Source organism: Oryzias latipes, chromosome 21 (genome assembly GCF_002234675.1).
Source record: "Oryzias latipes chromosome 21, ASM223467v1".
Taxonomy (NCBI): Eukaryota; Metazoa; Chordata; class Actinopteri; order Beloniformes; family Adrianichthyidae; genus Oryzias; species Oryzias latipes.
Window position 1 is genome coordinate 23,026,034 of NC_019879.2, and position 13,972 is coordinate 23,040,005.

General features: G+C 37.5%; 1 protein-coding gene across 2 annotated transcripts in view; it reads right to left on the reverse strand.

The window, feature by feature from the left end:
- Positions 1–760: 760 nt before the first annotated feature.
- The window catches only part of LOC101165518 (FERM, ARHGEF and pleckstrin domain-containing protein 1), a 55,482-nt gene continuing 42,270 nt past the window's right edge, over positions 761–13,972 (reverse strand). For both annotated transcript variants that reach the window (XM_023950626.1, XM_023950627.1), the window contains exons 16-27: positions 12,144–12,277; positions 11,145–11,226; positions 9,933–10,170; positions 9,727–9,857; positions 9,567–9,635; positions 9,265–9,354; positions 9,021–9,103; positions 6,747–6,859; positions 6,377–6,540; positions 3,916–4,023; positions 1,866–2,017; positions 761–1,780 (exon numbers count right to left, since the gene is read on the reverse strand). In XM_023950626.1, the coding sequence (XP_023806394.1) occupies positions 1,699–1,780; positions 1,866–2,017; positions 3,916–4,023; positions 6,377–6,540; positions 6,747–6,859; positions 9,021–9,103; positions 9,265–9,354; positions 9,567–9,635; positions 9,727–9,857; positions 9,933–10,170; positions 11,145–11,226; positions 12,144–12,277 (1,446 nt within the window). In that variant the 3' untranslated portion in view covers positions 761–1,698. The remainder of the gene's footprint in view (positions 1,781–1,865; positions 2,018–3,915; positions 4,024–6,376; positions 6,541–6,746; positions 6,860–9,020; positions 9,104–9,264; positions 9,355–9,566; positions 9,636–9,726; positions 9,858–9,932; positions 10,171–11,144; positions 11,227–12,143; positions 12,278–13,972) is intronic.

A 13,972-nucleotide genomic window follows, 5' to 3' on the forward strand; every position in this document is an offset into this window, starting at 1 on the left:
TACAAGTGGATGCATCAGAATGGAGCAGAACAGGAAGCTTGTGGTAGTTTCATCACAAATACGATCTTTTTCAAAGTGCATTTTTTGGTCTGCTCCCGATTAACAACAATTTGAATAAAGAAACTCAGAGGCTTAATTTTCCTAATATATGTCCTCAATCATTAAAAAAATGCAGCCACAAGTTAAAAACACAATTTGCACATTGAATGGAAACATAAGCAGCAACTAACAGAATTTGTGTAAAGAGATTGTTTGCTTTATGTCAGTCAAATAGGCTTTACAAAACACATTTTTTTAAAACAAAGACTGTTCTCATTTCATTGCACTCACACCATTAATTATCGATGAGAAGAATAAAGGAAATCCAAACTAAAAGCAGGTTTGTACATAAATACTTTATCTACTTCTTCTTTTATCTGATATATATCATACATTTTCACTTTAGTCTGCTGAAAAACATAGTCATAGTTCTGGAAATTAAGCAAATTTTCATAATTTTGGGGTCCATATAACTATTCCAAAAGGATTAACTGGCTTTGTAATGATGATTAAAGTTCAAAATTATCAGGTATCCATCAGTTTAAAAAAAATACTGAACACTAAGGTCCTTTTGTGGTGATTAAAGGAAGTTTAAATCTTGAAAGCCCTTAGTTTGCAAATCTACAGACCACTGGTGCCACCTGCAGGTCATATCCGGAAACACAAGAGAGCCACACAATTCGACATCACCTTTTTCCAACAAAAACACTAGTCATACAAATCTGATTGAGAAATGTTCTTTTTATTGCTTTTACATCCAAAAAAATCTCTCATTTAGAATAAACATGGCAGCTTCAAGCAGAAGTGAGGGTTTCCCTCTCCTAACATTTAATTTCCATTTCTTCACGTCCATAAAAAAAAAGATCTCTCTCTCTCTGACTTCAATCACGCTCAGAACTGAGCATCAATATTTTTCTTCACACACAAATCTGAATGCTTTCATTAAACTTTCCTTCATAATACAGTGATTATGAACAAACGTCACATTGTTCTCATACAGTTGAATGCGTTTTCATGGAAGAAAAGACCAGCTAATAGTTTTTTTTTTTTTGTATTTAAGACAGCATTAGTAGTGGCAGCAGAAAACTCCGACAATAAAATAATTTCATCTTCCTGTTTTAATAGGAACATGATTTTCCTGGGAAAGATGAAACTCTTACGATCAAGAGTCTGTTGATTTCATATGATTCTAAAATCTTATGGCACAGAGTAGGATCCTCTAGGCGGCTTCAAAATCTCCGGATCATCGATACAAACCAATATGGCACTGAAGTTAAAGGACATTTTCAAAGCAGCCGTTTTCATTTCGGTGAACAAAAGGATGAACATTTATGAAAGTGTCGCAAGAGTTTAACATAAATGGGGGACAAAAAGGCCAAAATTGCTGTATTCTCAGTGTAAAAACAACCAAAAACTAAAACCAGAAAGATCAGAAGTGGTTTGCACCGTTAGAAAACAGTATAAAATGACATCCTTAAAAAGAGGTTTAGAGTTAAAAATGCAGTCTCTGATTCAGTCTAAACCAGCCGACGTTTAAAGCATTAAAAAGCTCCAAATGTGCATGGACGCATGTACAAATGTCTCCGATGGGAAAAGCAAAAAGCAAAATTCGGAGGGCAGACAGATTGGGCCACCATCTGGAGGAGAGTCAAAAAGATCTCAGAGAGGATGGGCCTCTTTGCTGTTCAGGGCACGACCACGACTTGATGGGATTGTGGCGCTGCGGATGACCTCCATCCACCTGTGGGGGGAAAATGTCTATTCAGTTACAAAAAAAAAAAGAAGGACAGAAAATACGCAGCAGAGAAACTCGTGAACCTCCATACCTTCCAAATGTATATTCACTCTCTGATCTGAAGTAGTAGACGTGGGACTTGAAATGCAGCTTGAAGACGTAGTCTTTATGGATGTTTTCATTGTCAGAGGGGATGGTGACAGAGTAACCCAGCAGAGGAAGACTAGCAAGCGGGTAATCATCCTGAGGGAGATTTGGAACAGAACTTAGTAAAAGTTGACAATATCCATGATAAATAAGATCCAAAAGATTAGGATTAAGGTGGCATTTAAAAAAAATTATCAAAATAAAAAGGAATGTGCAAAAATTGATATCACCTCTGAGATCCAGTTTTGACATTTTTATTATATTATAAATAAAAAAGATAATGTATTATTTGACTATCAATTTTAAGCAAATAAAATCAAAGACGAACAACAAATATCTTTTTTGTTGCACAATTAACTTCCCCTAAAAGCATGGAATAAGAATTTTCTGAGGCAGATTTTATCCATAAAATTAATGATTTTTTTCTCCTAAATTTTCCATTTCTGCTTATGCTGATAATTAAAACAAATGATTTTAGCACATTCTCCTTTAGATTTAATTGTAAAGGGAGACGATCCACTCAGGAGAACATCTGGGATCTTTAAAATATAAGGCACCCGTTCTTCTGTGGTGTGCGGGTTGTGTTGATGTTTTAAGAGTGTTGTGTGTTACCCCATGTCAAGTTACTGTCACGTCACAGTTTATTCAAGGTTTGAGACACAAAACAGAATAACAGCTTACTGAAAAACAACCTGGAAGCTTTTAAATCGTATTGATGTGAATTTGGCCCACTTTGATCATCAACGTTCCCAGTGGTCTTATAATTATGATTTTGTCATTTTTTGCCAAAAGTGTTTTGTTTTTTAGGACATTATTTCTGCAGAGTGGCAGTAGTTCATTAGAAATTGAGTTGTGGATGGGATTGTTGATGCAGAGTAATCCCGCCCCATTTCCTATCCTCCAGGTGTTTACGCTCTCTCCCGCTAGCTTACAGCCCCTCACACCCCCAATCCCAACATTACCAGTGCAACAAAAATGGTGAGCAATATTAGAGCTATCCAGCTGTAAAGTTTTGAGACAGATTTATTTGTTTGCAAGTGGATGCATCAGAATGGAGTGGAGCAGGGAGTTTGTGGCTTGCTATAGCAGGACCTACGTCACATCAACAAGCTTTTTCCAACACCACTTTTTCATCTGCTCCTGATTGACAATGATTTGAATAAAGAAATACTCAGAAATGCCATTTTAGGCAAATTTTCTTCATATTTGTCCTCCCATCATGAGACAAATGCCACAGGAACATGTTAAAAACACCAAAAACACAATCTTTACGTAAATGTTCATTTTTACTTCTTCAGCCATCATGTTTAGTTATGTTACAGCTGAATTTTACCTGAGGAGCTTCTATGACTTCCAGGTTGAAGCCAATTCAAAAAGGTAAAGAACCAAACAGTTCACAAAGAGGCCACATGGGTGCTTCATTTTAGGGTAAAAGTTGTTTTATTAAAGAAATATTTTAAAGTCTGATTAAAAAAAATAATTTCAATTTGAGGCTAAACGTCATAATAGTAACAACTTTACTTTTCTATGTTTTTAATTTTTGTACACAAAAGAGGGTGTGGTCTTTTGACTGACAAGTACATGTTCAGTTAGTTTTTTTTCACCTGTTTACTGGTTACTGGGTAATGTAATCTCCAACCAAGATTGCATCAAGCACAAAGCATATTCCCACAAAACAGGAAATCCCAAAAGAAGAGTCAGAGTCCAAAATTTAGAAAAGCTAACCATCAAGCACGGATCACTCTGGAGAGTTCTCAAAAGAAAGCCCCTCCAGGAGGTGCTAACGTTTGCACGCTTTTATGAAGAATTGTGCAAATGAAAAATGGCTGACCTAGACTTACTGTGGTGGAAAGCAAGAAAAAATAAATACGCCTGAGAAAATGTCCACACCTCTTACATAACATAGATATTTGATATTCCACACCCAGATGCGATGCATGAAGGGATAAAAATGAAAGGAGCGTGGGTTGGACAGCTCTGTGTTTGTTCGTTACCTGGTGTGACTTGTAGAAAAACAGGCTGAAGTTGGTGAAGACCACCCAAAGCTTCTGCCAGCCGTTGCTGTTCTTGAACTTCCTCAGTAAGTTTCCTGAGAGCTGATTCTAGGACAAAAAAATAAAAGCACAAACTTTAATCTAAAAATTAAAAAAAGTGTTTCTAAGATCTACATCTTTCTAATGATTAGCATTTAAAAAAAACATATTTACATCTAAATGTGTTTAATGCAAATATTATCAGTTTATTAAGACTTATGTCTCTTTTCTATCCCTTTACATGATCAAAAAAGCAGTTCCTGTTCTGTCTAGTATTTTTCAAAATAAAAGACAGAAACTATGGTATTTAAAAAGTTAAAACAAAAACCTCAAATTTTTTCTTAATAATTTGAACTTTTAAATAAACAATAATTTAAGTTGATGAAAAAAAAATTCTTATATTTTTGTGCAACCTAATAATTCTTTCATATCAAAAATAAAGATGTTGCCTTTTACAGGACCAAAAGAATATTGCTAGATATGTCAACATTTATTGTACAGGTTCATGAAAGATTGAACACTTAACTTAAATGTATAATCAATTACATCAAATCTTAAGCAGTTTTGTATGTAATTATTTAATGGAACCCCTAAAAGGACATGGAAGTAAAACCAAATTATTACTGGTTTCTCATGCGCCCAACCTACTTTCTGATGCTTACCAGATACTTCCTCCCACTCACGGGAAAAATCGTACACATTTTTTTTTTTACTTCCATGTCCCCTACGGGCTCCGTAAAATTCTAAAACCAAATATTTTTACTATTTGCTGCCTTTTATCTGCTTGATGTCTGTCAGGCTCTAGTGAAGGGCCTCTCCTTTACCTCTAGACTCCTGCAGGATTCACTAAAGGAGAGGCTCTGAGCACGGTACCAGCAGATAACTGCCAGAGGCACTGGTCCCTGGCCAGTTGCGGGCCCCACCATGGGGGCCTTTTTGGCACTGACCGGACTAGGCTCCTCTACCACGGAGGAACGCACAGACGTATGGGAGAAAAAGAGAAAGAGAAAAAAAAAAAGAGACAGGGAGGGAGGGACAGAAGCAGACAAACTGAGTAGGTGAGACACAGGCATGCAGTGGCAGGGTCAACACAGAGGCCGCGGAGTGTCCGGGCAAAGCTGCGGAGAGGACGTGGTTACAACGAGACAGGAAGAGCACAGCTAGAGCAGCCGGGTTAGAGGAGGATACGTCACAGAACAAGATCGGTTAGCACAACCATTTACTGCCCTTTCTCTCTGGCTTTTGAGGCGTTTGAGAACAGCCAAGAAGGGAGAAAAAAAGACAGAAACACACCAGAAAAGCAGCACTTTAAGGTCATGGTCATGGTAACTGCTATAAGCTTTACTCAAGTAGTGTTAAATAATTAAACATTTTCAACCAGAAATGTGTGTATTTAATAGAAAAACAAAAATGTATTGGGTCGTGTACACATAACAAAATATTTATTTATTTTATTATTTATTATGTTATATATTTTAGGATTTTGCCGTTTTTAGCCCAAATCTAAAAACCTGTGTTGTTTTCTGGGACATTGTTTCTGCAGAGCGACAGTCGTTTATTAGAGATTTGCCTCTAAATTGTGGGTGTGGCCATTGTTGCCCCCCCCCCCCCCCCCTTACCCTCACAGTCGCTAAAAGCTCTCCATTTACATGCTGTCCCGCTAGCTTACAGCCCCTCACACCCCCAACCTAACATCACAGGTGCAACAAAACCGGAGAGCAATATTGAAAATATCCAGCTGTCCTTTTTTGAGCCAGAAGTACAGTTTTTAACCCAGATGCCACCTCAGACGAGGAAACCAAAGATGTACAAGAATCTATTTGTCTGCAAGTGGATGCATCACAATGGAATTTCTCTAGAATCTTTTGCAACATAAATGAAACAGGATTCTTTTAAGATAAAACATTTAAAAAGCCAAATGTAAAAAATATTGAGAAGGCACTTCTGAGAATTTCGAAAAACTGTGACTTCCTCCTTGTAAAACTACAACTTTTTGAAGCCTACATTTATGACTTAGTTCTTGTAAACAGCTTGTTTTTTTCATAATTGTATAACCTTTTTCTCATCTTTGTACACGTTTTTTCTCATAATTTTACAATTTTATTGTCATTTAATTTTGACTTTTTTTCATCATAACGTTACAAATTTATTCTCATTTATTATTATTTTTTTCTTTTTTTACAGTGACTGTAATACTCAGTCTCATAAATGTGACAGTTTAAGTGTTTTGAATGACATGTTTGGAGCTGAAATTCTGCATGAGAATAAAGGGCTGCACAGGTTCGCTGGAGAACAGGAGGACGCCGTTCCAATCACGAGATCAAGGTGGGTTCAGTGAGCACAGACTGAGGGAACGAGAAACAGGACAGCGCGGCAGGAGGATGGGTTGGGGAGGAGTGTAAGTCTGACATTTGGCTGATACCTCCACAGCTATGCTAAAGTCCACCATGGACACACTGGTGTTCCTGTGCCAGCACACGTGCACCATGGTGTTACCACGGTGAGGAGCGGGCCTCTCCAGCGTGGTGTGCGAAGCTGTCATGTCGTCCTCAGACTCGGCCTCCACCGAGGAGTCCTCCGGGTATTCTGGGAAAGTCAGGAGGTTGTTACTGCTAGACAACGAGCACGGTGGTGGGGGGAGGCGCTAAAACAAAGGCAGCATCAGATCATTCACAAGTGAAAATGAAAGTTCGGCTGAGGGACTTTTTTTTTTTTTTTAGCAACACTGGCTGGAACTTTTGAAAGTTGCCATCAAGTTTCACCTTCAGAATCAGCTTTGTGTTGAGACTTACTGTTATCTGCCAAGCTGGGGGTCAGGAGGTCAGATAAAGGCCCATTGCTAGTTTTTGCCATCTGAACTGCCATCTTAATATCATCCATCCACTTTTCCATCTCTGTCAAAGAACTAGAAAAAAAAAAGGAGCAAAAATCAAAAAGTTTGACTAAAAATTAAAACACAGGTGTAGCTTTAGTTCATCTGCCAAATCTGGCTTTTGGACCATCTGCTTAGGGTTGGAACGGAAGAAGATAAAAGGCAGAAATTAACGGGTTCTGTCAAAAACAGTTACATGAAATCACTACCTTTGTTTATTAAAGTAGACTGGGATGCTTTCACATCATCCTGCACTCTAGCATAAGTAGCATTTTTTAACAACAGAACACCAAAGCTATTATCTATTTAGAATATTAAATATATTGAGGTAAATACACAGAGTATGAACCTGAAATTTTTCATAAAAAAGATTCAAACTTGTAGTCACTAAGCATCTGTTTTAATGGACTTTAAGTTTTCTGGTTACCTAATTTAGTAGCAAAAACAAAACACTGAAATTATTGGTACATTTATTTATTGAAATATAAAAAAGGTAACGTTTGCAAAAAAAAACACAACTTGAGTAAAATTGTTTATTTATTATATATTGATAGCCTATGTGTTATATTTATTATATATATTTATCTGAAGTAGAGGTGGGACGTTTCTGCTGTTTTTTAATGAGGAGTCTTGACATAACTGCATAATAACTCCATAGCATGTGACATACATTAACCAAACAGATTTTTTTTGACATCACAGACTTGAATCTTGTGAAACCATTCGCTCCTCTCCCTGTTTCTGTTTCATTCGTCCAGTTTCCCACCATGCAGTTTAACAAACAACGTGAAGTTTTGAGAAGCTGAAAAACAATGGGTGGGGTTGGCAGTTGTTGCTGCTTCTGCATTAGATTCCTGTCGTGTTTTGAGAATTTCTTTAAGAACTCACAAAAATCTTAAAAAGGTAGATAGAAGCATTAATAGATAATATTATGCAGCACAAATGATTTAAAGCAGATACCCTACACTAATTTTAACTATTTTTGGTAGCACCAAAAATTGTCAGCAAGGCATTAACAAGTTATGTTTCTAATTTATAGTATCAACATCATATTACCCAAAATAGGGCTGAATGTAAACAACTGATAATTTGATTTCAACTCAAACTTTATTATGAATAATTAAATAAGTAATATTTGAGGGTTCAGGGAAATATTGGTTTTCTGTTCAATAATTCATACTTTTAATGGAAATGTTCTCCTTTTCAGTTCAAACCACTATCTATGCAAATAGTGTCAAATGTGAATAAAAACATATTTTAATAATATAGAAATTTGATTAATTGAAACGGATCAAATCAGTTCAGTACTATGGCAGAGATACAGAATTAATACTGATTAACACTTAAAGATCTGCTCACTTTACAGTGTATTAGGAAAGCCTATAAGACACATCAAACCCTCAACATGATCTGTTTAAACTGCATCCATCAGAGCAGACAAACAGACTAAATAACTGGTTCTATCCAGCAACTGCTCATTCTCAACAATAGAAATCTGTCTTTGGGATTTAAGGAAAAAAAAAAAAAGAAGTTAGTGAATGTTGCTCTGTAACCACTGATTTGGATCATCTTATTTACTTTAAAAAACGAATTATTCAAATTGAATGTGTCAGTAACTGAAAGCACGATTGTTGCACTTTGACACATTTTTCACATTTTTTGGTCAAACTGCACCTCTCATTAAACATACTTTAGCATTAAAAAAAAATTATTGAACTCTTATGATTATCAATAAAGGCCAAAAATGTAATGTTTTGTCCAGCTCATAATGATATCTGATCAACGCCATTCATGCTGCATTTTGTTTTGACGGTTAACCCATCGTAGTGAAAAACAAAAAGCAGCGTTTAGACACTTCTTTATAGTAAAAAAAAATTATATAGGTTTGATCGGATTAGTTGTAAAAATAATTGGTCTCATCATAAGACAAACAAAATGAAAGAAAAACCTCTGCACCATGGGGGGCAGTTGTGGTGCAGAGTAACCTGGAAGGAACCTGGAAGATCGCAGGTTCCCGCCCAGGTGTCAAAGTGCTAGTGATTATAGGTCGGGGTCAATGTTTGGCAGTGTGTGAATGGTGTGACTATAAAAGCACTTTGGGCCTTCCAAGAATGTAGTAGTGTCATGTAAGTATACTTAAAGTATATAAAAGCACAGAGAAGCAGCAAAAGTGTGACCCGTCTGCAGTTCGTACCTCGCTGCCACAACCACTGACTGGCCCTGTCCAGCCAGTGTGAATGCATAAGGCACTCCCCACTCGTCCTCACTTTCTCTGATCTGCAAAAGCACAAACACAGAGAAATAAAGGAAACAATCTAAACTAGACAGACAAAGAGGGACTGAGGAGACTGTGGGCAGAGGCTGAAAAAGCTGCGGTGGAGCCGTCTGCATGTTGATGGCTGTCTGATGACAGCCAGTCAGCGCTCTGCCAGACTCACTGTCAGGCCTCGGAGCGGCAGCTGCCCGTGCACTCGGAACTGATTGGTCGGCGTCATCCCTCGAGTCGTGTACAAAATCACATCATTAAACTGTTGACAGGGAGCAGACATGACAGCTGTGTAAATTCTAAAAGGTTAGAATTTGCTTTTTCAAAATGCAGTTGTTATATTTCCACACAGAAAAGTCAAATCAACCTGTCAGAACTAAATACTCTTCTGCCACCAGCAGACAAGAGTGAGTACTGTTCTCCTGAGATCAGAGATAATTAGTTAAACTAGTGGGGAGAAAAGAGGGGCCTTACCAGGAAAAACATTCGCTGCTGAAGGCCTTTTCCAGACAGTTTGCTGAGGCAGCCTAACCTGATAAACTCCTAAAAAAAAGATGGTTTTCGCTTAAAATGTAATGAAACAAATACAAACTCTTCTTTTCAATTTTTTCTTTTTCCTGTGTTTTAAACTGACCCGTCCAGGAACAACAAGATTGTCAACGCCGATCAAATCCTTCTTCAGCTCCAGCAGCTTCTGCAGGTTCTCCATCTCTACAAGGTTTCCCTGAAGCTGGTCCACCACCTCCGATACTTCGGCCAGAGCAGCTGTAGATCAACCAGAGACACGGTTTGAAGTTGCTGCATTAAATCTTAATGCGCTTCTCTGAAATGTGGCAATACCTCTACAGTCTCTGAAGTCCACATGGGTGGCTGGGTAGTGTTTACACAGGCTCTCCAGGATCTGCTTGTAATGAATGAGGCGGTGCAGAGGTCGCAGGATGAAGACGTTGAGGGGGACGTAGCAGACCTTTTGCAGCTCAAAGTCTCTGCACAGGCTGTCCATCCTGCGGGACGCCTTGCACGCCTTCTCCAGCTTCAGCAGAACCTCAGACTGCTTGCTCAGGTTCACTGTCAGAGGCTACAAACCAGAAAAGTTAAAAAAATTTGAAGGACAAGTTATATTCATCTAAGAGTTTACTGTCACCACGGAGCTTTAAACTGTAGAACAAACTAAATGTCTCTCATGATGAACACGTTAAATGGAACTCCCTGTTTTAGTAGTGCCTTCTTTTTTTTTTTTCTAAAGCCTTAAGTGCTTTCTACAAAAACGAAGGCTTTTTTTTCCATTTAGCTGCATCTTTACATCCGGAATAAGCTGCAATAAAAACCGAAACTAAATACTTTTACAAAAGAGTCTTCTGGCTCTGTGCGATCTTACATTTTTAGAGTTTTTTGAAAATCTGTATGTAACATTTGATGGTTTAAACTCTATAATGAATGAACACTTTTCTACTGGTATTCACTTCAAATTGTTGTTCACATTTATATTTGATATTTAGAACTCGGAAAATACATATAAGAGCAAACTTTATGAAGTAAATATAACACCGCCCAGTGTTTTGATTTTTCATTACTGATCGCATTTAGAAAATGTCCAATCCTGTGGGATTTTGTTTAAAACAATGTTTATTTAAAATAAACAAATATTTTTGAGTGCAGGACAAAAAAGTTTAAATAATCATAAAAGAAAAGTATGTTTTATGTAATCTTTCCCTATGTGTATTGACAGAATTGTTTCACTTGTTTAAATCAAAATTTCTTTTAATCTAAAGAACCCTCATATTATGTTTGACACTAGAAAACGGGTCAATTTTGACCCAAACACAATCTAAGGGTGAAAATGCTTATATGTTTTAATTTTCTAATATTCCTTTCAAGTTCACAATGTGTACTTTTGAGCTTATTGTTTTCATATTTTCAATTCTTTTCTCAAATTTACAATCTCGCTTTTTGTTCATTTTAAACTGAGCCTTATTTGACACTGTACTTATCCTCCACATGAGGCACACCAGGTCAATATAAGTAAATGCTTCACATTGAGACATGTCTCACCTTTAGGGCCTGCAGATTCTTCAGCATAACATCTCCAATACGTTGGTAGTCTCCTTTAATGTGGGCATTGGAGCGTCCTTCCCTAAAACAGAGATCAATCGATGAGTCGAGCTTTTAAATTTTGTTGTTTCTCGTTTTAATCATTCTAAAAATACGCCTGTGGGTTATTTAGAGTAAGCATGTTAAAGACTTTGGTGGAGATCATTTAAACTGAAACAACTTCCTGTTTCTTTCAAAATAAATACATATAAACATTATAGATTTCTAACAGTAAATTAGTCCACTCGGCAACACAAACACTGTTATGGCCTTCTTTATTTACATGAGTTTGAGCCTGCAAATGATTTTAGCGGTAAGGACCAACATCCACCAGCAGGTGTCTCCCTTGAGCATAAAACACAGGGCTTTGAATTGAGCTGCTTTTACTGCACTCATTCAGATTATTATTGATAAAACTTCTTAGCTGGTAGTTTCAAGAAAATTGGGTTTTAATAAAACACTTAACATAGACAGAATGCTTTCCAATCACACTCCCAACACTAAATCCACTTAAACAGCAGCATTTGAGTATGCAAAACAAGACAAAGACTCATGGGAGCTGCAGCTTTCACTCATCAATGAAACAGAACAGGACCACTGTCAGATTTCATTTGGAGTTTGACGTCTGTGACAGGACCGTTGACTAGAAGCTGCAGCAAACTGTGCGGACTGGGATGAGTTCACAACGTCTGCATTTCCCGCCATGTGTGAGTCTGTGTGACACACATACCCGCAGTCTGTGCATGCTTGATAAAGCACATCATAAAAAAGATCAGACAGAAGAAACCCAAAGGCAAGAAAAGCCAGTTGGTGTGTTTCCATGGTGATGCCAGCTCCTCAGGTCATCGGAAGAGACTGGGCCAGCCTCTCAGGAGGAATTACAGCAAAAAGGCACCCTAAACCGGGCTTGCTCTCAACCCAGCAGTGAGCGTTTAGATGGGAGAGTGAAATGAGCCTCACCACAGAGCCAGCCTCTGCTCCACCTCCCTGAGGAAGCCCGTGTGGAACTTGTGCAGCGGCTCAAAGGTGGAGAGGAGCGTCTCCTTCAGGGAGTCTGGAGTCGCCTCGTCTTGTCCTACTGCACTCTGGAAAGACTGGAAAGTGCAAGTGATTGAGCAACTCCAACAGGCAAACAAGCCTTTAAAGATAAGATTGTTATTATGCATATTAGACAGCCTCCAGTCTTTTTCTTTTTCAGAGCTGAAACCAGATGCGTTATCTGCCTGTTTCAGTGGTGAGTAGAAAATAAGGGGAGTTCTTAGCAGAGACTAAATGCCCTCAAGTCACAAGTGAGTTTGCAGCCTTTAGGAACAATCTGAACTCCAGCAAATCAGAATACGTCCACTGAAAACACTGCAAACAAGCTAAAATACAAGCAAAACTTTTCTTCACTAAAAAAATTTCCGCTATAGTATGGGCATAGTATAGATGGTCCTGATCAATTATTTATTTTTCACAAAAGAATATTGCACAGAATAAAATGGAATATCTTTAACTGTAAAATTACTTTTAGACAAATTAGTTCATTCTTTCAAACATTTTTAAAGTCTCACTCCAATCATCGTTTGATCCATTTCAAATTATCCTCAGTGGTCTTTTAATTAGGATTACATTGTTTTAAGGCAAAATCAGAGCAACAAGCTCCCCCACCCCCCATTTAGTCACCCCTAACTAGGAGCTATCTGGTAACAGACAACCTTACAGCCTCTCACACCCCCAAAATTACATTTCCAGTACAATAAAAATAGTGAGCAATATTGGAGCAATCCAGGGTTCCAGTTGTTAGCCAACTAGGATGAGGAAAACAAAGACGTACATGGATCTAGTCGTCTACAAGTGGATCCATTGAAATGAAGAGGAGCAGGGCGCCCGTTACCTGCCCGGCAAATCTTCTATACCGGCACAACAAATACAATCTTATTATTAAAATTTTATTGTTTCATCTGCTCATGATTCACAATGATTTGAATAATAATAATACTCAAAATTCTAATTTTAAGCTTTATTTTCTCAATATTTGTCCTCCATAATCAGAAAATGCTGCAAAAACATGTTTAAAAAAAACACCAAACACAATTTTCAGTGGGGTGGATTTTTAACCAGTATTTTTTGCAGAACTGGAACAAACTTAATGGAAGTACATTTGGTCAATTTATTCATTATTTTGAGCTCCAAACTAGAAAACAACAAGAAAATGATTTGATACAGCAAACAAAACAACATGTAAACTAAAACATCACTGTTGTTGAACCCCTTTAGTCTCACCGCACTAGTAGCCCAGATCTAAACCTGATTCAAACCCTATGCAAAACTATCAAATGAATTAACTCAGTAGGAGTGGGATAATATAAGCTCGCTTCTTCCCACTCCTTTTTAAGACATAAATCAAGCTCTACTTAACCTTAGTTAATGATCACTATATCTGATTAAGAAAATGTGACTTAAGTGTGTATGTTTTTTTTTTATGCATCTATGCACATCGTCATTTCTGTAATGAGTTTGATAAATCTGTGCGATTTTTTTTTCTTGAATTGACTACAATTAATGCTTGAAACAAAAATAAATCAAATCACATCAAATCTTTTTTCCTTGAGGTAGATTGTCCGCCCCAGGACTGGAAGGTTATGAGTTCAAATCTTGGCCGAGTCATACCAAAGACTCATTAAGGGGTTGGATTGGGGGCTTAAACCATCTAATGGTGTCATCAAATGCTGAAAATAAATGTTGCTCACCAAGGTGCGTGACAACTACCGGTAATTTAACTTTTTGTTTTATTGTTGATTATTTTT